Source organism: Mustela lutreola, chromosome 14 (genome assembly GCF_030435805.1).
Source record: "Mustela lutreola isolate mMusLut2 chromosome 14, mMusLut2.pri, whole genome shotgun sequence".
Classification (NCBI taxonomy): Eukaryota; Metazoa; Chordata; class Mammalia; order Carnivora; family Mustelidae; genus Mustela; species Mustela lutreola.
Genome location: NC_081303.1, coordinates 12,084,196 through 12,110,113, shown reverse-complemented (window position 1 = coordinate 12,110,113; position 25,918 = coordinate 12,084,196). Strand labels below are relative to the sequence as shown.

General features: G+C 38.5%; 1 protein-coding gene across 16 annotated transcripts in view; it reads right to left on the bottom strand.

The window, feature by feature from the left end:
* Positions 1-25,918, bottom strand: part of CDC42BPA (CDC42 binding protein kinase alpha) — a 336,405-nt gene that overhangs the window by 147,541 nt on the left and 162,946 nt on the right. For all 16 annotated transcript variants that reach the window (XM_059145519.1, XM_059145527.1, XM_059145524.1 and 13 more), the window contains exons 7-10: positions 19,361-19,561; positions 17,119-17,367; positions 15,214-15,293; positions 13,003-13,169 (exon numbers count right to left, since the gene is read on the bottom strand). In XM_059145519.1, coding sequence (XP_059001502.1) covers positions 13,003-13,169; positions 15,214-15,293; positions 17,119-17,367; positions 19,361-19,561 — 697 coding nt within the window. The remainder of the gene's footprint in view (positions 1-13,002; positions 13,170-15,213; positions 15,294-17,118; positions 17,368-19,360; positions 19,562-25,918) is intronic.

The following is a 25,918-nucleotide window of genomic DNA, read 5'->3' as shown; positions in this document are numbered from 1 at the left end:
AAGGGCAGAAGAGAGCAGATTTGGCAGAACTTAAAAATGCTATCAATGAGATACAATCTAATCTAGATTCACTAACACTTGGGGTAAATGAGGTAGAAGAACAAGTTAGTGATCTTGAAGACAAACTGACAGGAAGGATCAGGAGGATGCCTAGAACAAACAGCCTAAAATCCATGAAAACAGAATTAGATAAATAAATGATGCCATGAAACGTTCAATGTCAGAATTATTGGGAACCCTGAGGGGGTAGAGAGAGAGAAAGGACTAGAAGATATATTTGATCTAATTATAGCCGAGAGGGGCGCCTGGGTGGCTCAGTGGGTTAAAGCCTCTGCCTTCGGCTCGGGTCATGATCCCAGGGTCCTGGGATCAAGCCCCGCATCGGGCTCTCTGTTCGTCAGGGAGCCTGCTTCCTCCCCTCTCTCTCTGCTTGCCTCTCTGCCTACTTGGGATCTCTGTCTGTCAAATAAATAAATAAAATCTTTTAAAAAACAATTATAGCCGAGAACTTCCCCAATCTGGAGAATGACACAAGCAATCGTGTCTCAGAGGCAGAGAGGACATCCCCCAAGATCAAGGAGGGTAGGTCAATGCCCAGGTATGTAATAGTAAAACTCACAAATCTTAGAATCAAGGAAACCATTTTAAGGGCAGTTAGGGGGAAGAGATTCGTTACATAGAAAGGGAGGAACATCAGAATAACATCAAACCTATCCACAGAGACATGGCATGCCAGAAAGGTCTGGCAAGACATATTTAGGGTATTAAATGAGAAGAACATGCAGCCAAGAATTCTTTATCCAGCAAGGCTGTCATTCAGAATAGATGGAGAAGTAAGAAGCTCCCAGGGCCAGGAGAGACTAAAAGAACACATGACCACCAAGCTGGTCCTGCAAAAAATATTAAGAGGGGTTCTATAAAAGGAGAAAGACCCCAAGAGTGATTCAGAACAGAGATACACAGAGACAAACCATAGAAACAAGAACTTCATAGGCAACATGATGATAATAGAATCTTAACAATAATCACTCTCAACATGAATGGCCTCAATGCTCCCATAAAACAGCACAGGGTTGCAGACTGGATAAAAAGACTACTATCTACAAGAGACATATTTGGAACCAAAGATACATCCAGACTGGAAGTGAAGGGGTAGAGAAGCACCTTTCATGTCAACGGGCCTCAAAAGAAAGCTAGGGTAACAATTCTCATATCAGTAAAATTAGATTTTAAGTTAAAGACTGTAGTCAGAGATACAGAAGGACACTAAATCATTCTGAAAGGGTCTATCCACCAAGAAGATCTAACAATTGTAAATATTTATACCCCCAATATGGGAGCAGCCAACTACATAAGCCAACTGTTAACCAAAATAAAGAGACATATTGATAATAATACAATAACTGTAGGAGACCTTAACGCTCCGCTCTCAGCAAAAGACAGAGCAACTAAGCAGAAGATCAACAGAGAAACAAGAGCTTTGAATGACACACTGGACCAGATGAACCTCATAGATATATTCAGAACATTCCACCCTAAAACAACAGAACACTCATTCTTCTTGAGCACACATGGAACTTTCTCCAGAAGAGACCACATACTGGAACACAAATCAGGTCTCAACTGAAACCTAAAGATTGAGATGATTCCCTGCATATTCTCAGACCACAATGCTTTGAAACTGGAACTCAAGCACAAGAAAAAGATTGGAAGAGATTCAAACACTAGGAAGCTAAAGACCCTCCTGCTCAAAAATGTTTGGGTCAGGGGTGCCTGAGTGGCTCAGTCATTAAGTGTCTGCCTTTGGCTCAGGTCATGATCCTGGGGTCCTGGGATGGAGGAACCCCAGGAGCCCCGCATTGGGCTCCCTGCTCAGTGGGAAGCTTGCTTCTCCCTCTCACACCCCCCTGCTTGTGTTCCCTCTCTCTCTTTCAAATAAATAAATAAAATCTTAAAAAAAAAAAAAAAAGAATGTTTGGCTCAATCAGGAAATCAAAGAACTTAAGTCAATTCATGGAAATCAGTGAGAACAAAGACACATCAATCCAATACCTATGAGATAAGGCAAAGGCGGTGGTGGTGGGGTGGGATACATAGCCATCCAAGCCTCACTCAAAACTATAGAAAAATCCCGAATACACAAACTATCTTTACACCTTAAAGATCTGGAGAATTAACAACATATTAAGCCTAACCCACACACAAGAAGGGAAATAATTAAGATAAGAGCAAAGATCAATGAATTAGATACCACAAATAGAGTAGAACACGTTAATGAAATTAGAAGCTGCTTCTTTGAAAGAATCAATAAGATCAATAAACCACTGGCCACAAGAGAAAGGACCCAAATAATAAAATGATGAATGAAAGGAGAGGAATCACAACTAACAGCAAAGAAATAAATACAATTATCATAAATTATCAACAGCTATATGACAATAAATTAAGCAATATGGAAGAAATGGATGCATTCCTAGAAACCTAGAAACCACCAAGAAGGAAACAGGAAGAAACTGACAACTTGAATAGACCCATAACCAGTAACAAGACTGAAGCAGTGATCAAAAACCTCTGAAAAAAACAAGAGTCCAGGGTCTGAAGGATTTCCTGGGGAATTCTAAGAAACATTCAAAGAAGAAATAATACCTATTCTCCTGAAGCTGTTTCAAAAAATAGAAACAGAAGGAAAACTTCCAGACTCTTTTTACAAAGCCAACATTACCCTGATCCCCAAACCAGGCAAAGACCCCATCAAAAAGGAGAATTTCAGACCAGTATCCTTGATGAATATGGATGCCAAGATTTTCAACAAGATCCTAGCTTACAGAATCCAACAATATACTAAAAACATTATCCACCATGAACAGATGGGATTTATCCCTGGGTTGCAAGGGTGGTTCAACATTCACAAATCAATGCAATAGAGCACATAAATAAGAAAAGAGACAAGAACCACATGGGTCCTCTCAATTGATGCAGAAAGAGCACCTGACAAAATACAGCATCCTTTCCTGATTAAAACTCTTCAGAGAATAGGGACAGAGGGAACATTCCTCAACTTCATAAAATCTATCCATGAAAAACCCACAGTGAATATCATTCTCAATGGGGAAAAGCTGAGAGCCTTCCCAATGAGATCAGGAATAGGACAAGGATGCCCACTCCCACCACTATTGTTCAACACAGTACCAGAAGTCCTAGCAAAAGCAATCAGACAGCAAAAAGAAATAAAAGGTATTCAAATTGGCATCTTCGCAGATGACGTGATACTCTATGTGGAAAATTGGAAAGTCTCCATCCCCAAATTACTAGAACTCATACAGCAATTCAGTAATGTGACAGGATGCAAAATCAATGCACAGATATCAGTTGCTTTCTTATACACAAACAGTGAAACTGTGGGAAGATAAATTAGAGAATCAATTTCAATAGCAAGAAAAACCATCAGATACCTGGGAATAAATCTAACCAAAGAGGTAAAGGATCTATACTCTAGGAACTACAAAATACTCATGAAAGAAATTGAAGAAGACACAAAAAGATGGAAAAGCATTCCATGCTCATGGATCTGAAGAATAAACATTGTTTTTGAACATTTGTTTGTTGAATTAACATACCTATACTGCCCAGAGCAATCTATACTTTCAATGCCATCCCGATCAAAATACCAACAGCATTTTTCAAAATGCTGGAATAAACAATACCAAAATTTGTATGGAACCAGAAAAGACCCCAAATTGCTAAGGAAATGTTGAGAAAGAAAAACAAAGCTAGGGATATTATGTTGCCTGATTTCAAGCTGTATTACAAAGCTGTGATCACCAAGACAGCATGGTATGGTATTGGCACAAAAACAGACACATAGTCCAGTGGAAAAGAGTAGAGAGCCCAGATATGGACTCTCAACTCTCTGGTCAACTAATCTTTGACAAAGCAGGAAAAAATATCCAATGGAAAAAAGTCTCTTGAATAAATGGTTCTGGGAAAACTGGACAACTATCTACAGAGGAATGAAAATGGACCATTCTCTTACACAATACACAAAGATAAACTCTAAATGGATGAAAGACCTCAATGTGAGACAGAAATCTATCAGAATCCTAAAGGAGAACATAGGCAGTAAGCTCTTTGACATCAACCACAGCAACTTCTTTCAAGACACACATCTCCAAAGGCAAGGGAAACAAAAGTGAAAATGAGCTTTTGGGACTTCATTCAGATAAAACGCTTCTGCACAGCAAAGGAAACAGTCAACAAAACAAAGAGGCAATCCACAGAATGGGAGAAGATATTCCCAAATGACACTACAGACAAAGGGCTGATATCCAAGATCTATAAATAAACTCCTCAAACTCAACACCCAAAAAACAGATAACCAGGTCAAAACAATGGGCAGAAGAGATGAACAGACACTTCTCCAAATAAGACATACAATTGGCGAACAGATACAGAAAATGTGTTTATCATCATTAGCCATCAGGGAGATTCAAATCAAAACTAAATGGAGATAAGACCCTACACCAGTTAGACTAGCAAAAATCGACAAGGCACGAAACAACAAATGTTAGAGTAGTTACGGAGAAAGGGGAGCCCTCTCACACTGTTGGTGGGAATGCAAATTGGTGCAGCCACTTTGGAAAACAGTATGGAGGTTCCTCAAAAAATAAGAAATAGAGCTATCCTATGACCCAGGAATTGCACTACTGGGTATTTATCCCAAAGATACAGATAAAGTGAAAAGAAGGGCCATCTGTACCCCAATGTTAATAGCAGCAAAGTCCGCAAGAGCCAAACTGTGAAAAGAGCCAAGATGCCTTTCAACAGATGAATGGATAAAGACGACGTGGTCCATATACACAATGGAATTACTCAGCCATCAGAAAGGATGAATACACAACTGTTGCATCAACATGGATGGGACTGGAAATTATGCTGAGTGAAATAAGTCAAACAGAGAAAGTCAATTATGATATGGTTTCACTTATTTGTGGAACATAAGGAATAGCATGGAGGACATTAGGAGAAGGAAGAGAAACATGAAGGGGGAGAAATAAAGTGGGAGATGAACCATAAGAGACGACTATGGACTCTGGGAAACAAAGATAGGGTTTTAGAAGGGAGAGGGATAGAGGAATGGGTGAGCCTGGTGATGGGTATTAAGGAGGGCACAGATTGCATGGAGCACTGTGCATTATATGCAAACAATGAATTATGGAACAGTACATCAAAAACTGATAATGTACTATATGGTGACTAATATAACATAATCAATCAATCAATAAAGGGGAAGAAGGAGCATATTATCATGGAAAATCACCAACTGGAAGGTAGAGAGAAACAAAAGTTAAAAGAAACAATGGAGGGGCACCTGGGTGGCTCAGTCGATTTAAGTGTCTGCCTTTGGCTCAGGTCATGATCCCAGGGTTCTGGGAGAAGTCTGCTCAGTGAGAAGTCTGCTTCTCCCTCTCCCTCCCTGCTTGTGCTTTCTCTTGCCATCTCTATCTCTTTCTTTCTCTCAAATAAATAAATAAAATCTTCAAAAAAAAAAAATAAAAGAAACAATAGAGAGACAAAATAACCAGGAGGCAAGACATAAAAACAGCAGTAGTAAGTGCTTAAATATCAATAATCACTCTAAACATAAATGGATTGATGTCACTAATAAAAAGGGCACAGAATGGCTGGATGGATTAAAAACAAAACAAAGACAAGAACAAGGGGCATCTGAGTGGTTGAGATGGTTAAGCACTGGACTCTTGATTTTGGTTCAGGTCATGATCTCAGGGTCATGAGATGGAGCCACAAACTAGGCATGGAGTCTACTCTAGATTTTCTCCTTCTACCCTTCCTCACCCCTTGCTTGTGCAAATGTACACTCTTTATCTCTAAAAATAAAAAACAAAAAAACAAGACCCAAGTATATGCTGCTTAAAGGAGACTCATGAGCTTGGAAGATACACACAGGCTCAAAGTGAAAGGATGGAAGATAATATTTCAAGTATCCAAGCAAGTGAAAACCAAAACAAAGTGGAGATAGCCATACTTACATCAGACAAAAATAGGCTTCAGGTCAGAAATGGAAATGAGATAAAGATCATTACATAATGATAAAGGGGTCAATACATTAAGAAGATATAATAATTGTAAATATGTACAGTCCTGACACGCAAGCACTAGAATATATTCAGCAAATACTAACAGATCTTAAAGAAGAAGCAGACAGTACAATAATGGTGGTGGCTTCACTACCGCACTATCAGCAACAGATGAACCATCCAGACAGAAAATCTACAAAGCAATGTTGCAATCGAACCCAACTTTGGAACAAATGGACTTTGAACAGACATTACAGAACATTCCATCTACCAGAAGCAAAATACACACGCTTCACAAGCACACACAGGACATTCCCCAGGACAGATCCTATGATAGGATACAAAACAAGTATTAGAAAATTTAAGAAGAAATTCTACTATCTTTTCTGACCAGGGTGGTATGAAATTAGAAATCAAGAGGAAAGTGAGAAGATCTACAAATATGTGGAAATTAAATAATTTAAACAACCACTGGGTCAAAGAAGAAATAAAAAGAAATAAAAAATTTTTTCAAACAAATGAAAATGAAAATGCAACACATCAAATTTGTGGAATGGATGGATTAAGCAGCTCTGAGAGAAAGTTTATACCAGCAAATGAACATATTAAGAAATTAGAAAGATTTCAAATAACCTTATATTTCAAAGACCTTTAGAAAAAGAACACATTAACCCCAAAGTTAGCAAATGACAAGAAAAAATAAGGTTCAGAGCAAAAACAAATGAAACAGAGACCAGGAAAACAGAAAAGATCAAAGAAACTAAGAATTGATTCTTTGAAAAGATAAACCACACCGACAAAGCTTTAATTACACTAATAAAAAAAGGAGAGGGTGCCTGGGTGGCTCAGTCATTTAAGCGTCTGCCTTCGGCTCGGGTCATGGTCCCAGGGTCCTGGGATAGAGTCCCGAATCAGGCCCCATGCTCAGTAGGGAGCCTGCTTCTCCCTCTGCTTCTGCTGCTCCCCCTGCTTGTGCACACTGTATCTCTCTCTCTCTCTCTCTTTGTCAAATAAATAAAATCTTAAAGAAAATTTAAAAAGAGACTAGAATAAAATTTAAAATGAGACATTACAACTGATACTACCAAAATATGTAAGATCATAATGGACAACTATGAACAATTATAGGCCAGGAAATTACATAACCTAGAAGAGATGGATACACTTCTAGAAATACACAACCCACCAAGACTGAATCAGGAAGAAACAAAGTTTGAACAGACCAATAACGAGTAATGAGATTGAATCAGTAATCAAAAACCTCCCAATACAGAAATCCTTAGGAAATGACAGCTTCACTGGTGAATTCAACCAAACATTTTAAGAAAAATTAACAATCCTCCTCAACCTATTTAAAATAATGAGGACAAAACACTTCCAAACTCATTCAATAAGGCCAGTATTACCTTTATACCAAAACAAGAAAAGACAACCACAAGAAAACTGTAGACCAATATCCCTGGTGAATATAGATGCAAACATTCTCATTAAAATATTAGCATGCTGAATTCAAGAACACATTCACAGGATTATATACCAGGAAAAACAGGATTTATCCCTGGGATTCAAGGATGGTCCAACATATGCAAACCAATAAATGTAATATATCACCCCAATAAGATGAAAGCCAAAAATCACATGGATCATCTCAATAGACACAATAAAAGCATCTGAAAAAATGCAACATCCTTTCATAATAAAAACCCTTTGCAGGCTGGATAGAAAAGGAACATAGCTCAACAAAATAAAGGCCACTTGCAACAAACTGAAAGCTAACCTCACATTTAATGGAGAAAAACTGAAAGCTTTTCCTCTAAAATCAGGAACAAAACAAGGATGCCCACTCTCTCCACTCCTATTTAATATAGTACTGGAAGTCCTAGCTAGAGAAGTCAGGCAAGGCAAAGAAATAAAAGTCTGTCAAATGAGAAAGGAGTAAATAATATTAGTCCTATTTGTTGATTTTATATACAGGAAATCCCAAAGAGCAAACCAAGATAACTCTTGGAACTGATCCACAAATTCAGTAAAGTTGCAGGATTCAAAATCAATACATATCACTCTACTGTTTTCCTTTACAGTCATGATGAGACATCTGAAAAAGAAAGAAAACTATCCCGTTCACAGTAGCATCAAAAAACAACCAAATACTCAGCAAAAATTTAGCCAGGCAAGGGAAAGATCTGTACAATACAAACTGTAAGATTTTGCTGAAAGAAATTTAAGATGAAACAAATGGAAAACTATTGCATATTGACAGATCGGAAGAATTAATATCATTAAAACATTTATAATACCCAAAGCCATGTTACAGATTTAATATTCATCAAAACACCCAAGGGATTCTTCACAGAAATAGAAGAAACAACCTTAAAATTTGTTGTGGGATCACAAAAGACCCTGAGAGACAGAGCACCCCCGACAAAAAGAACAAAGCTAGCGGCATCACACTTCCTAATAACTATATTACAAAGCTACAGTAATAAAACAACATGTTACTGGTACAAAAACAGACACACAGAGCAGCAGAACAAAACAGAGAGCCCAGGGTGAAATGCTGGTATAGATGGTCAACTAATATTCAACAATGGAGCCAAAAACACCCAATGGAGAAAAGATAATCTCTCCAACAAATGGTGCTGGGAAAACCGGCGAAACACATGCAGAACAATGAAAATGGGCTCTTCTCAGGCCACTTGCAAAAATCAACTCAAAAGAGATCAAAGACTTAAACATAAGACCTGAGAGCAAGACTCTGAGAACACATAAGTTAGAAGCTCCCAGACATTGGTCTTGGCAATGATATTTTAGATATGATGCCAAAAGCACAAACAGCAAAAGCTAAAATCAACAAATGGGACTACATGAAACTCAAAGCTCCCTTCTGTAAGGCAAAAGAAACAACTAGCAAAATGAAAAGGCAACCTACAGAATGGGAGAAAACTTTTCTAAGTGATATATCGGATAAGGAGCTAATAATATTCAAAATATATGAGGAACTTGTACAACTTAATGACAAAAAAAAAATCCAATTTAAAAACGGCCAGAAGAACTAAGTTGATGCTTTTTCAAAGAGTACTTCAAAATGGACAAGAGGCACATGAAAATATGCTTACCATCACTCATCATCAGGGAAATGCAAATCAAAACCACAATGTCATGACTGACGCGCACACTGTCAGAAGGGCTATCAAGAAGACAAGAGACAGTAGGTGCTGACGGAGATGGATTGAAAAGGGAACACAGTTGGGGGAAATGTAAACTAGTCCAAGCACAAGTGCAAACATTACTTTATTTTAATTTTTTCCTGAAAAAAATTAAAAATCCACCTGGCAGACCATCCAGCAATTCCACACCTGGTTATAGACTCAAAGGAAATGCAAGTGGAATTTCGAAGAGATACGCGCACTCTCATGTTAACTTATTCACAATAACCAAGATATGGTAACAACCTAAAGTCTCATCAATGGATGAATGGTTAAAAAAGATGGGGTATAAGTACACAATGGAATGTTATTCAGCCCCGAGCAAGGAGAGTCTCCTGCCATTTGTGACAATATGGATGGTGGATGCTCAGTCAGTCAGAGAAAGGTAAGAACTGCAGCACATCACTTACACGTGAGATCTAAAAAAGTCAAACCTATTACATCTGTATCTTTGGGGTAAATACCCAGTAGTGCAACTGCAGGGTTATACGGTAGCTCTATTTTTAATTTCTTAAGGAATCTCCACATTGCTTTCCAAGGTGGCTGCACCACTTGCATTCCCACCAACAGCGTAGAGGAACATTCCCCTTTCTCCACATCCTCTCCAGGAGACTATGCTGAGTGAAAGAAGTCAAGCAGAGAAAGTCAATTATCATGAGGTTTCACTTACTTGTGGAGCAGAAGGAGTAACATGGAGGACATTAGGAGAAGGAAAGGAAAAGTGGATTGGGGGAAGTCAGAGGAGGAGACAAACCATGAGAGACTGTGGACTCTTGAGAAACAAACTAAGGGTTTGGGGGGGGGGGGTGGATGGCTGAGCCTGGTGGTGGGTACGAAGGAGGGCATGTACTGCATGGAGCACTGGGTATGGTGCATAAACAATGAATCCTGGAATACAGAAAAAATAAAATTTAATTTAAAAAAATAAATTACAATGTCAAACTTGTGAAAAACAGAGAGTAACACTGTGGTTACCAGGAGATGGGGCAGGAGTGGGCACATGAGCCTGATGTGGTTTAAGGGTACCAACTCGCAACAAGTAGTAAATAAGTCACAGAGACCTAATGCACAGGGTCATAAACACAGATTACAATGCTGTACTGTAATTATGTACGCGCCAGAAGTACCAAACATCACTACAATTTTACTACAATATATAAATGTACCGAATTAACAAGGTGTACATAGTAAATTTATACAATGATATACGGTAAATATATTGCATTAAAAAGTCAAAACTAACAACTTTCAACACAAAGAAGTAGTAATCCACATGCAGAGATTTTAGCAACTTATTGAAAAATAGAATCAGTCTGTTTTATTGGTGTCTGCAGTTTTTTTCTCCACAGAGCCTATAAAAGCATAACAGCAAAATTTTGGTGTTGTAAAACTTACTTCTTTCACTCTTAAGAGTTACAAGTTTTTTGATTATTTATTCATACATTCCTTCATTCACAAAAGGAGTAAGTAAAATAAATCGTACGTTTTGTCCTTTGCTCTGGAGAAAATAAAGGAGGAAAGAGGGAGAGTGAGTGCTGGAGATAAAGCAAGATTACTTTTTTTTTTTTTTTTTAAGATTTTATTTATTTATTTATTTGTCAGGGATAGAGGGAGAGAGAGTGAGCGAGCACAGGCAGAGAGAGAGGCAGGCAGAGGCAGAGGGAGAAGCAGGCTCCCTGCCAAGCAAGGAGCCCGATGTGGGACTTGATCCCAGGACGCTGGGATCACGACCTGAGCCACCAGGCGTCCCCAAGATTACGTTTTAAACAGAGCGGTCAGGAAGGCCTCGTTTCAAGGTAACACTCAAATAAAGACCTGAAAGAGGTAAGGGAAGGAGTCATGGGACACCAAAGGAAGAAAATTTAAGGCAGGGCAACAGCTGATGCGAAGACCCTGAGGTGGGGACATGCCTGATTTGTGGAAAGAACAGCCCAAGGAGGCTAGAAACAGAAGGAACGGTGGGGGAGGTGGTGGCGAGGTAAGGCAGGGAGAGCAGCTAGAAAACGGTTACAAGAAGGTGGGTGACGGTGGCAGTGAGGGTGATGCCCCAGTGGGGACTGGACTCTGGATCTTCTCTGGCGCCAGAGCTGCCCGGGTTTGCTGACGGGTGAGATGGGAGGTGTGACAGAAGGAAAGGGCTTAAAGATGCCTGGAAGGTTGTAGTTCTGAACACCCAAGAGCCTGGACTGCTGTGGGGGACCCCGACATGCATAGGCCAAAAAGTCCAGGAGAACCCAGGAAGCGAGACAGAATAACTGGTTTATGAGGAAAAAGAAAACCAGGAGATTCAAGTGTCCCAGAAGACAAAAAAAGAAAGAGCTGTTGCGAGGGGTGGGGTGGGGGGGATGAGGGATCCTCAACTGGGTCAGATGCTGACAGGTGAGAAGCCGCAGCCTGGGAAGCAGGACGGCTGGGCAGCACTCACTGAGATGGGACTCAAGATCCATCCTCCTGAATCTCAAGTGGGATCAGTCGGCACCTGCCTGTCCTAAGACTGTTACCTTCACTCACACGGTCTCAGACAGAATGCAGGTCAACAGAGCTGCGGTTCTGGCAAGGGAGTGTGACAGACAGACGTCAGAGCAACAAATGTTAGTATCCGAGTAAGGGTCTGATTACAACTGACTATGGAAGGATGGAGGGCACAGGGTGAGGGGGACAGAGGAGGTACCAGTGCGACAGAAGGAATGCAGGAGTCACCCAAGGGAGTGAACTAGCTACGAACAGGAGATAATGCAGAGTTTGCTTGAAGTTGAGATTAGGGGCACCTGGGTGGCTCAGTTGGTTAAGTCTCTGCCTTCGACTCAGGTCATGATCCCAGGATCTGGGATCGAACCCCACATCGGGCGCCCTGCTTAGCGGGGAGCCTGCTTCTCCTTCTGCCTGCTATTACCCCTGCTTGTGTGCACGCGCTCTCTCTGACAAATAAATAAAATCTTAAAAAGCAAAGAAGACTTAAGAAAAAAGAAATTGAGATTAATAAAGAGTTCTGGATACTGTAGTCTCAAGACAGGATCAGATTAGGTAGAGCAGAGGACAAGATCCTTGGACGTATAAGAATTAAGAGACAAGAGAAGTCAGAACAGTAAGAAGTTTGCCCAGTGCATTTTACAATCACCGAGTATCACGCCAGGAGTGATGCAACAGGAGATATTTGCCAGGAAGTCACAAATTCAAGGCTGAGGAAATAGGACAGTGATCCCCAAGGCTACACTGGGATGGGAAGGGCTCCTTTCCCGGAAGCAGCCCCATCTCCTCCCCAGACGAGTTCATGTGCGCACATATGTACCTGTGGGGAAATGAACGCTACGCCAGGTCATACTGCTAAGGTCATGAGTCTACATAAACAGTATTATTCTGTTTTCCGCATGAGTCTTCAACTGTATTTTTTTTTAAGATTTTATTTATTTATTTGACACAGAGAGAGAGAGATCACAAATTGGCAGAGAGGCAGGCAGAGAGAGAGGGGAAAGCAGGCTCCCTGCTGAGCAGAGAGCCCGACATGGGGCTCAATCCCAGGACCCTGGGATCAAGACCTGAGCTGAAGGCAGAGGCTTAACCCACTGAGCCACCCAGGTGCCCTTTCAACTGAATTTTTTCCAGAAATTTCTTTTCAAGATAAAACAGCCCCTCATAATCAACAGTTCTTCAAACTGAGTCCAACTCCAAAAGAAAAGGTACCATCATTAACATTTGTTTACCTTGAAGTTTTCTACTCAGCTCAAGTTTTTCCTGTTCAAGGCGTTTGATCCTCCTCTCGTACGCCTCGGTCGCCAGATTGTTGTCTAGAGTCCTCTGGACACTGACGTCAAGGTCCAGGGACGCGGGACCGGCTGTGACCCGTAAACAGCTCCGATCAGAAAGAACGCTGAAGAAACATAAAAACATGAGTTCACGGAGAAAAGAACGTCTCAAGAAACAGAGCCTTCTGCAGCTGTCTACTTAAAACACGGATTGCGGTATCTAGCTACAGTTAACTGTGTAGGGTGACAGGAAAACACATTGTGTGCAAATCTCAACACAGACCACTTTTTAGAAGTATTTTATAAAATTAATAAATTGTCCAAATTATCTTAAATTTCAATAGCCACACATTATAAAATGATGTTTACTGAACACAAGGTGACCACGTAAGTGAAACAGGAGTCAAAAGCACACACCATGGTCCTCTTCATCAGAATTTGGATTCAAAAGCGAAATGCTTCCTTTAATTCAATATAATTTAATGAAAAATACTTGAAGTGTTGAACATTTAGCAGGGAGCAAAATCGCCACTTGCTTCTGTTCTCATGATGAAGACAGGAACATATGAGATAAGTAAAATATTTAGGGCATTAAGCAGTGCTGAATACTAAGGACAAAATAAGTAAAGGGTGGGGGTAGTATTGAGGGGGAAAAAGTAGAAATCTAGATAAAGTGGCCAGGAGGCTATCACTCAGGGCGGAACTCCCAATAAAGTCCAGAGGGAGTAACGGGGTAGTGGCGGGGGGGGGGGGGGGATACTGGGGGGAGGGGAACATTCCAAGCAGATGGAACACAAGCGCAAGAGCCTGAAGCAGGAATAGGTCTGGTATGGTCCCAGGCCAGAAAAGAGCCCTGTGTGACTGGAGCAGAGTCGGCAAGGTTAAGAGTCGTAGGAAAGAGAAAGTGAGCCAGTCATGCAGGGTCTTTCTTGTAAGAGTGTTGGTTTTGATTAAGATATGAGCTGCTGGAGTTGGGAGACTGGGGCAATGGGTCCTAAACAGTAAGAGGTTTGCCGAGTGCATTTTACAATCACCAAGTATCACGCCAGGAGTGATGCTGCAGAAGACAGTTTGCCAGGAAGTCACAATTTCAAGGCTGAGGAATATAAGGGAATGACACATTCCCTTATAGACTTATCTTCTAGCAGGACCAGTCAGACAGGTTCAGAGAAATCTAGGAGACGAGATTATAAACATTTGAGGTAGGTGGTTGGGTGGGTTTTAAGTAGGAAAGAGCAGAAGGGTCTCACATTCAGGCATCATCAGCAAATATCTGGGGGTGCACCACAGTATCAGTGGAAAGGGTCCCAAGACGAAGCTGTGGGGCCCAGAGAGATGAGGTCAGAAGGCCTCAGCTGTAGAGACTGAGAAGGACTGGCCAGAAAGGGGAGGAGTCAGGAAAGCAGCCTGGAAGGTAAGAGACGGCAGTGCTATGATGGGAAGGAGCTATGATGCCCAGCCTGAGAGGAGACACACAAGCCAGGACTGACTGGGAGCCTCTACTGGGCATCTGCACAGGCGAGTGCTTGGGTACAGAGACGGGCAGGCAGGACCATGCAGAGGAGCATGTGAACACTGCCTGCCTCCACCTCTCCGTGCAAGGTTAAGTGAGCTCATCAAGGGAGAGCAGAAGAGCGGGCACAGGCACAAGAAGGGTCCTAGAGGTTGGTAATCATGACCGCGGAAGGTGAGACCTGGTCAGATGCTTTTCTCTGGACACTGAACTGCATGGGTCTGAGCAGAAACCTGAACTGTACTAATGATGTCAACTCAGCAAAACCACGCAGGAGACCAGGAGGCAGTCAAGGACCTGAGGAAGGGCACACAAGGACTGAGGACAATCATACTCTGCTTACACCAGGGAAGGCGGACGGGGAAGTGGTCCGTGAAAATAGGGCTAAGGTGGCTGGTGCTGGCACTTGGCCCCCAGAGTGTATTTGCTAATGCAGAAGACACTTCGATTCCTGTCCCAGTGCCAACAGGAACACTGTGAGCTCCATTTCTCCTCCAAAATGACGCAAGATTCTCCTATGTTCTACTCATTACAGAATATCTAACTTGGTCAAGCAGTAGCTTCGGCCTCTATTTAAAAAGAGGCTTTCTTATATATTTCTTAAATTTATCTTAATTTGCTTTAAGTTGTCCAAATTATGTTCTTTTCCAACTTACCAGCTACTAGTATATGTGAAACCAACAAATGGCAGGTGGTGGCCAGAAAATGCAGTATGTGTGGGTGGGGGCATCGTTTCCTGAAGGAGGAAAACACATCTGGTAAGAAATAAATAAACGTGATCTGTAGGTTGGCCTATAATATTAACGATCAATAGGAAATACACGGCTGTTCAATTTAGAAACACATATTAAGTCTGGTGCAGATGTGCAGTGATCTAGAATCCAAACAAGAGCACTGCCACTGTAATATTCTAATAAAATTAAACTCCAGATGGAAAGTCTGACATTGAGAGCCCAGTGATTATTCATGTATGCATACGTGCATATTTGCCTCATCGCTAAAAATTATTTGTAACCCCAAATCAATATTCACAGTGCTTCTGCAATCACTAGCAGACACATGCAGAACAAAAACATTTTTTTGAGCTGCCTGATGCCTAAGTTTCCAGCTGGGACTGAACAAGGAGACACTCTGCCTTCTTGTTTCAGCTCTGACACGACAAAAAATATTCCTTCCAAGGTCTGCATGTGCCACGTCTTTCAGATTTTTCTGCTTTTTATGGGTGACTGTGTTGTTTAAAATGTCCTCCACGCATAGCGCAGAACGGCCATCTAGATGGTTTCTAAGCAAGACAGCTGTGATGTGCCTGACAAATACGTATGTGTGTTAGAAAAGCTTTGCTCAGGCTCAAGATACACTGCTGTTGGCTGTGAACTTGCTGTGAATTAATCAACAATATATGTATTCAATAAGGTTTCTTTTACTGGTTGAATGAAATGACCAGAGGCTCAAAAGAACCTACCCCTGTATTTCCCCCTAGGAACAATGGTTCAATATTCACAACTACAGCACACACAGGAACTTTATGGAACATGTAACTACCATAATCAGAATCGACTGTAATATGTATTTAATTTGGAAAGATGCAAATTTCTGTTTACAGTAAATGTAATTCTTATATAATAAAAAACTGATGAGGAAAGTCCATTTAATTTTTTTTTTTTTTTTGGAGGTCCGGAGAAAGAAGCAGAAAAAATCTTTACCTCTTTGCATATGCCATTTACTGAACAGTGAACAGTGATAGAAAATCAATATAAAAATTTTTAGTGCAGAATTAAAACCGTAAGAAATAAAATAATGGAAGAAAAAAATAAAGCTCAAATTAAGAAGGCTAAAAGGGCAACATCTATAAAATTTTATGTTCTTATTGTCCTAAATTGTAACAGTGTAACCTAAGGTGTAGAGCAGAGGTTGATGACCTATGTCAGCCCACAAGCTAAAAGTGGTCCAGCGTTTGGCGACTCTGCTAGTCTGCCACTAGCCCCAAGGAGCTTACAACCTCAGGATAGCAAGGCTATAGAATTTTCCCCACTTCCCTTCCTACCAATTTACTACTTTTAGTGGCAACACCACTGGGTATGGGAGCTCTCCAAATCAAGTCAGCCTCCTGCCAGCAGCTCGATGGCCCCAACCAGGCTGAAGGAATGGGATGGGACAGTTTTTGACCAAAGTTCAGTTTCTCATAAATAAATGCTTCTCAATTTCTTTCCCTTGGGTTGAGTTGTCAAGCCCCAAAATGGTTGTTTTTGACAATTTGTCCAGTATCATGGAGCTTTTTAAGGAGAGATTTGCCAAACTCTCACTCTGCCATCACGAAATCCACTTTTCTAAGCATCTGATTTCTCCTTTTCCTAGGAAACCTCATGGCATAACTGATCTAACTGGTAAATACGTGAAGTTTAATCTTGCTCCTTGTCATAAATAAACATGTTCACCTCAGTGAATTCTCTCAATTTCTCAATGTATGAGAAAATAAATACTAGAAGCCACGATAACTAAATGGTAATTGATAAGGAGGTCCATAAAACTGCTTCAAAACCACATTGCAATGTCATACTTACAGAATTCTTTAAACAATCATCATCCACATCAAAATTCGATGTATCTGTTGGGCTACTAACTTCTGGAATATAAGGTGCTTCACAGTTTCGAATATTATCCCAATCAATTCCATTGAAAAAAGGGTGTTTCTTAAAGTCTTCTATTCCATTTTGACCAAGTCGGTGCTCTCTGCTGCAAATGAGTCTTCGAATAAGATCCTTAGCATTTTCAGACACATCGGTCACTTGAGCTGGAAACTGAAACCTCTCCTAGACACAGAATAATAGGAACAAAACATAAATCAATTAACATTTATTTTCTTAAAAATGCATTTTCTTTTAAAAATGTTTAATAAGTGGGGATGCCTGGGTGGCTCAGTGGGTTAAAGCCTCTACTTCGGCTCAGGTCATGATCCCAGGGTCCTGGGATCGAGCCCTGCATCAGGCTCTCTGCTTAGCAGGGAGCCTGCTTCCCCCTCTCTCTCTCTGCCTGCCTCTCTGCCTACTTGTCTCTGTCTAATAAGTAAATAAAATCTTTTTAAAATGTCTAATAAGGGACGCCTGGGTGGCTTAGTTGGTTGGGCAGCTGCCTTTGGCTCAGGTCATGATCCCAGCGTCCTGGGATCGAGTCCCACATCGGGCTCCTTGCTCGGCAGGGAGCCTGCTTCTCCCTCTGCCTCTGCCTGCCACTCTGTCTGCCTGTGCTCGCTCACGCTCCCTCTCTCTCTCTGATAAATAAATAAAATCTTTTTTTAAAAAAAATGTCTAATAAGTGTACACTGGTACAAAGTACTCATACTACAAAAGAAAAGAGCATTTTTCTAAATGAACTTTTAATTTTATATGTGACTTAGTCACTCACACATGCACCGTAGAAAGAATAAACTGAATGCTAAAATACCTTAAACTGCTATCAGAATGAAGAGAATTTATTAAAAGTAGACTGACTCAAAATTTCAGTAGAGTGTATATGACTCATGATGTTCATATATGCCACAAACCAAGCATTAAGTAACAACAGTAAACACCTGTGAAGAACAGACCATGCACTTGACACTCATGGAAACTCTTTGTTCACTTAATGCCTATAATCCTCACAGCAATCCTTGAAGGCAGGTGCCACTATTATCCTGGTTTTACAGAAGAGACCCAAAGCCCCAGGGAGTTCAAGCCAGTCACTCCTAGTCACACGACTAGTAAACCGAAGAGCTTTTGGAAGAGTGGCCTGACTGCAGAATCCAGGTCGGAGCCCCCACCTCTCACTGATTTCTCTCTGAAATGATTTATGTGCTCTTTACAACGCGGTAGCTAGCTGTCCCCTAGCTGTCTTCCGACTCTCCATGACTATTTAGCAGATTATCCTTGCAGCCAGGCAGAAGAGCACCAGCTGCACAGAAGAGCTTTAAGGGACTGATACATACATGAAGCAACTGATCATAACTGTCTCACCACCCCCCCCTTTTATGGAACGTTCCTATTCCAGGTGTTCCAACAGCTCACAGTCTTCTGAAATCGATCAATCAGAACCCTCCTCTCTTTATTACAATTTATTTCTATTTCATCGGGAAGTAAATGGATTAAGCCTCCATTATTTTGCTCCTGTGGTGAATCTGGACTCTTTTCACTGCACTGATCCTAAAGAAGACCGGAACAGGTATCCTCGCACATACATCCTGGTTCAACTGAGTACTTCCTTAGGGCAGATTCCTAAACCTGAAGTTGCTCAATCCAAAGTTCTAACCCTTTTCAAGGCTCTAGATGCTTATTTACAGACTTGTTGACAGAAAGGTTACATCAGTTCCTATTGACAATGTCCAATAATACCCATCTTACCGGATTATTCACAGTACAGAGTAGAATTTTTCTTTTCATCTTTGCCAGGGGGAAATAGGATATCTCAGTTTTATTTTGATTTGCATTTAATTTATGATGGCTGAGGATGAGAATTTTTTAAATGCATTCTAGTCATGAGTATACTTATAGTAGTAAGAATATAAATTATCTACTTACCCGCTTCGTTATTCTACTGAAGAGACCAATTTCCTATTTATTAGCATTTCTAATAAAATACAGGAGAAGGTAAGAACTAATAATTTTATGTATAATTAATGGGTTTTGATTATTCACGTTTATCAGGTCCCCTATTAGCATAGAAATTAGAATGTTCATTGTTTTTAAAAAAATATTTTTTTAACTATCACATTACTTCAAATTTATTGTATCATTTACCACACTGAATTGAAAAATAGTAAAATATACTAACTTTATGATTCATGATTTTTCCATATGTCTCCACCAGAGATTCTGCATAAAATGGTGTTTCTCCATAAAGCATTTCGTACATACAGACCCCCAGAGACCACCAGTCACATTCAGGTCCATATCTCCCTTTCCCATCTTCCATGGCTTGAAGGATTTCAGGAGAGATATAATCTGGAGTTCCAACAGCCACTGAGGACTGGACCTGAGGAAGTTCACACATTTTTAGTAATCTATTATATTAGAAACAATAATTAATTAAAAAATATTTACACTTACTCACATACACAAGACATTTCAAAACTACAACTTTGTCATTACCTGAATTTAGCCTCCTTGTACGTATAAGTTCAATTGTATATAATCTCCACACTAACAGTCCTCCAGATTTCACAATACTATAGAATTTTTATTATTGATGGTACTTCATTGGCTACATTTAGGGTAACGATAGGATTTGAACATCACAGCCATTAAAAACAAACTTATTATTGATATTATCTAACCAACACATTCCTATAAATAATGGAACTAGGAAAACTCTACATTTGTCAAAAGGAAAATACTGCCTGAAAAAAACAAGCCAATACTTTTGAGCAACCCAGAAATTATTTTAAAACACCTTAACTGAAAACTAAGGAAATAATTATTAACAATATACTGCAAACTATCTATTAATTTAAAAAATTACATAGGGGTTTGAAACATATTCTTCAAAAAATAAAGTCCCAGTAGAGAAAAACAGCTGGGCATGTAATTATAGGAAGTTAGATGTAAATGAGAAAATAATCAATATAAATGATCTTGGGCATGCATCTTGCAAAGTACTCTGAAATAAAATTGTTTCTTTGTACGTTTTAAAGAAGCGTATCAAAAAAGAATATTCTCAAGGTAGAATAATGGTTAATATTCTGGATTTTCTAGAAAAAAAAATATCATTCTTAAGTAATCCTTAGAATAGACTTCCTCTTTGGTAATACTGAGATAAGGTAACTTGAAAACTCCTGCACTGCAAACTCTTAAAAATACTAGATAAAATACAATAACCATTTTTTAAATAAATATATAAATGAGCCCTTACAGAAAAAAGAAATTCTTAGGGGCTGGTTATCAAGAAGTGTTTGAGAACCAAAGCAATAAGCGTTATAGCAGGACTGGGGCTGGGGAATGTTGGTTTTCATTTTCTAGATACTTGGATTTTAATATATCCATGAGGATGAGAGGACAGCCCTCAGCTTATGTGAGGTTTGAAGCAAGAGGCCACCCCCTATAATAATAGCCTTTACTCTAGAGGGTAAGTAAAAAGGTGAATTATGAAAATCTGCCACTCAGAGAAAGAGACTTTGTCCGTATTGATTGCGGCTGAAATGTGAAGAAAAATTGCTCCTCCCCAAATTCATCACTTTCAGCCACATAGTCCCAGCATTGGGTATTCTGAATCACAGTGCTTCTGGGGTCCAGAAGTCCTCAAGCCAAGGAACTGGCAAAAATACTGGCACCTGGTAAGGTGCACCCCCAAAACTTGGCATAACAAATTCAAAACTACTATTCAAAATTCACTACTTTACAGGACACATGATCAAACCTTGCCGCATGTAATTCTCACACATAAAAGCCCACTGAAGATGAGCTCACAGTCCAAAAATACAAACTAAATGAGGAAACAGTCCATACCAAAAAAAAAAAAAATCAGAAATCAAAGCAATATAATTAGACCCCTAACAATTATCAATTCTACATGAATTATGTTTTAAAATGATTAAAAATTTAAAATATAAAAATCATAGGAGAAATGAAAAAAATGAAATGAAGTTCTAGAAATAGGAAAAAAAAACCACAAAACCAAAAAGCTAGCCTTGAAATAAAAAAAATAAAAAGTGAATAGGTAAAAGATATGAAAAAATAAAACCAGATCCATTTCTATACACACTGCAGTTAAACTGCAGAGTACTAAAGGCAAAGACATCTTCAAAACAGTAAAGAATATAGAGAGATTGCCTACCAAGGAATGACAAGGAGACTGCAGCTGAATTATTGGTATTGACACAGCAGTGAGAAGAAAATGGAATTGAATCTTCAAAGTGACAAGACAAAATAACTGTCACCTAATTATGATACATGAATGGGGGTTAAATACAGGTATTTTCACACAAAGAGTAAGTGAATTTCCATGTGCACAGTCTTCCAGATAAACATAAGGACACACTTCAGGAAACAAGAAGTTTAACTCATGTGGAAGATGTGGTAGTAGAAGCAATTGTGAGCAAAGGTATTACTAAACTTTAACATACATACAGTCATTAATTGGATAAAATAGTGACAAAGACGAAGGGGATTGAGAGGAGTAGGAAAAAGAGGAGAAACACGTTGTCAGAGGAGGAGGGAACAACTATTTAAAGGTTGAAAATCAGGTGGAACTAAAATACCAGAAAACAGTAATGTGTTACTGAGGGAACAAGTAGGATCCAAGTGGTTGGTTTCTTGTTCTCTCATCTTTATTTTTTACTTACTTTTTAATCATTATTTTTAATTGTGGTAAAATACCTGTAGCATGAAATTTACCATTTCAACCATTTCCAAGCATGCACTCCATTGGCATCAAGCACATTCACGCTGTGGTGCAACAGTCACCACTATCCTTCTCCAGAACTCTTTTCATCTTGCAAAACTGAAACTTGGCATCCATTAAGCACTAACTGCCCCCTGCCCACCTCCTGCCCCATCCTGGGCCCTGACAACCACGACTGTACTTTCTATCTCTAAGTCTGACTACCCTAGGTGCCTCATAGCCATGAAATAATACAGTATCTGACATTTTGTGTCTGGCTTAAATCACTTACATTTTCAAGGCTTATCCATGTTGTATCATGTGTTAAAATTTCCTTCTTTTTAAGCCTGAAAAATTTTCCATTGTACTTAAATACCACATTTCCTTTATCCACCCATCTGCTGATAGATACTTTGGTTACTTAAATCTCTTGGACATTGTGGATACTATGAATATGGTGTACAAATACCTCTTTGAGTCCCTGATTTCAATTCTCTGAAGTATATATCCCTAAGTAGAAGAGCTGGGTCATACAATAATTCTATTTTTTAATTTTCTGAAGAACTGCCATACTGTTTTTCAGAGTGGCTATAGCGTTTTACACTTTACTACCAACAGAGTACAGGTGCTCCAATTTTTTCATACCTTCACCAACACTTCTTATTTTGTTTTATTGTGGGATTTTAAATTTTTTAACATTTAAATTAAATTAATTAATTTTAAGAAGAAATTAAGCCACTTAATGAGTGTGAGGTAGTATCTTTGATTTGCATTTCCCTAATGACTAGGGATGTTGAGCTTGTTGGCCATTTGCATATCTTCTTTGGAGAATTGCCTATTCAAGTACTTTGCTCATTTTGAATTGAGTTGTTACTGAGTTGTAGAAGTTCTTCACATATTCTGGATAATTAGCCCCTAATCAGACATATGATTTGCAACCATTTTCTCCCATTACATTAGATGCCTTTTCACTAAGACTGTGTCCTCCAGTGGACAGAAATTTTTTAAGGTGGTATAGTCCTATTTATCTATTTTTTCTTTTGTTGTCTATTGTTTGGTGTCATATCCAAGAAATCAATGCCAAACCCAATGTAATAAAGCTAGCCCTATATATTCTAAGATTTTTATAGTTTTAGCTCTTATATTCAGGTCTTTGATTCATTTTTAGTTGATTTTTGCATATAATATAAAATAAACTGAGTTTTTTGTTTGGCTTTGAAATATGGTAAGAAACTGACTCTAGACTTCAGGTAAACCATAAATGTTAAAAATTTAAAGATAAACATTAAAATATTTGAAATAGAATGTATAGCTTCCAAAAAAGTAAATAAAAAGAGAAATTAAACTACACTTGACCAAGTCAACAGCAGGCAGAAAAGGGGGAAATAAAGCATGCATGCAAACAAATAAGCAAAACCTACAGTAAATAGCATAAGATCAACACTAAGAATAAATACAAATATATTGATCATCATGAGATTTATAAATGGACTAAATTTACCTATTAAAAGACAGCACTGTAAAAAATGAATGACAAATAGAGACACACCATGAGAGACTGTGGACTCTGAGAAACAAACTGAGGGTTTTGGAGGGGAGGGGGGTGAGGAGTTGGGTGAGCCTGGTGGTGGGTATTAAAGAGGGCATGTATTGCATGGAATACTGGGTGCGGGGCACAAACAATGAATTTTGGAACACTGAAAAAAATTAAATTAAAAAAAATTAAAGAAAAAGCCAAAATGAACAAATATTTTTCAAAATTGGCAAAAGTTTAAAAGCAAAGATATAAAAGTTTATAGCAAAGATATAAAAGGTTTATATCTAAACATAGGACACAGAAAGGTTAAAAGTAAAAGGATGCATAAGTCATATAAGGCAAACATTAAAAGAACATTAAGGTAGCTATATTTCTATCAGTTAAAATAGACTCTAAAGGCAAAATCATTATTAAGATTTTTAAAAATCATTAACATAATTATAAACGAAAATACCTCGGAATAACATTCTGAATAATATGCCTAACAACATAGCTACAAAGGGCTATGTAAACGTTGATGATAACAAGGAAAAATTAATAAATTCAGTATCATGGTAAGACTTTTTAAATAACAAATGATATATCAGAAAGAAATAAAACTGTTAAGAATATAAAAAATTTGAACAACAAACTAAGAACCTCAATCTTACAAACCCACATAGAAACCTGGACCCAGGAATTAAAAAGAGTGTATTATTTTCAAACAGACAAATAACATTATAAAAACTAGCCTGTTATAAAGCAAAAGTAACTCTTGACAAATGTCAGAAAAAAACTGATTATTAAATAGACCCATTCTCCAGTAAAATAAAACTAAAAAGAACCAAATAATTAATACTAAAGATATTAAAAATAATCAATGGTCCACAGAGGTTTTCTAACTAAAGTTGGAAAATATTTAGAACTGAAAAGTAAAATGCTCTAAATATCAAAACTGACAAAGGAAAAGAAAAGCACAAGCAAACAACATTAGGATTGAAAAAACAACAAAACTACACAAGTAACAGATTTTAAAGTTAGGAAAAGTACAATATGAACATTATACCATCAAAATTGAAAACTCAGAGAAAATAGACAATTTTCATAGAAAAAAAATATAACTTACCAAAACTGACTCAGGAAGAAATAGAAAACCAAAGAGACCTATAACCATTAAGAAATGTGAATCAATAGTATAAAATCTACCTGGAAAACAAACCAAAAAAACAAGAGGAAAACAAAAACCAAACCAAGGCAAAGGTGATTTAAAAGTGAGTTCTACCAATTTCATAAGAAATAGACAACCTCTGTATTATATAAACTTGTTCTAAAGCCAAAATTGGTAAGGGGAGAGGATAGGACTACTCCCCTGTCCATTTTCCAAGGCTAAGATAACCCAAATACAAAACTCAGACAAGAATGATTTGAGAAAAAAAAAAAAAAATCATACTGCAATCTCAGAATGGTCAATCTGAAGTGTGACTCTCAGGTAACATCCAATATAAAATATTAGTAGAGTCATTCGAACAATTTGTTCAAAAATATCAATACATCTTCAAAACAGAGTTATGTTTGGCCAAAGAATAGATGATTTAACATGAGAAATTCTATGTCATTCATCAGTTTAACAGATTAAAGGAAAAACACCCTAATATCATCATCTCAATGGAAGCAGAAAAGTCATCTGATTACAACAATAATAACCATAACAACACATTCTTATGCTAATAAGAAACAGAAATTTCATAATAAGAAACAGAAATTTCCTTAATCTTGGAAAGGATATCTATCAAAAGCTTATGGCAAATATCATAGTTAATTTGAAACTACAGAAAAAACACCATGAGCATCAGGAACAAGGCAAAGGAGCTCCCTATTACCATACCTATTTTTCCATACACGGAAAAAACAGCACACATAGGCATTTGTTAATGTGAACTATATGACTGTCTCTGTACAAAACCTAAAACAATCTATAAATTATTTTGAATAAAAAATTTATTGAGCTTTCTAGTTTCAAAATGAGAATACAAAAATCAACTGTGGTCCTCAACAAAACAACAAGCAATTAAACTGAAACTCTAACAGTTATTGTTTATAATGCTCTATGCCCCCAAAATCCAGTATGCCTAGGAACAAATTTAACAAATAAAGGTAATGGATTTGCTGTAAACATGATTATAAAACTTCAATAACAGACATAAAGGAAAACCTTAAATAATGGAGAGAGACATCATTATGTTATAGACATAAATTTCTCCAAAATTAACCTCTAAATTCAATGCAAGTCTACAAGCTTCTGTTTCTGAAGGGGTATTTGTGTATACTTGGTATATATATAAACCAATAATATAACCCTAATAAGCATACGGAAAAACAAATGGCCAAGAACAGCTAACACAATCTTAGAAGAAGAAAAAGAAGTACAGCAGGACATCCTTCCCAGAAACTGACTTCTTATAAAGGTGCAGTGATTAAGATGGCATAATTTCAACTCA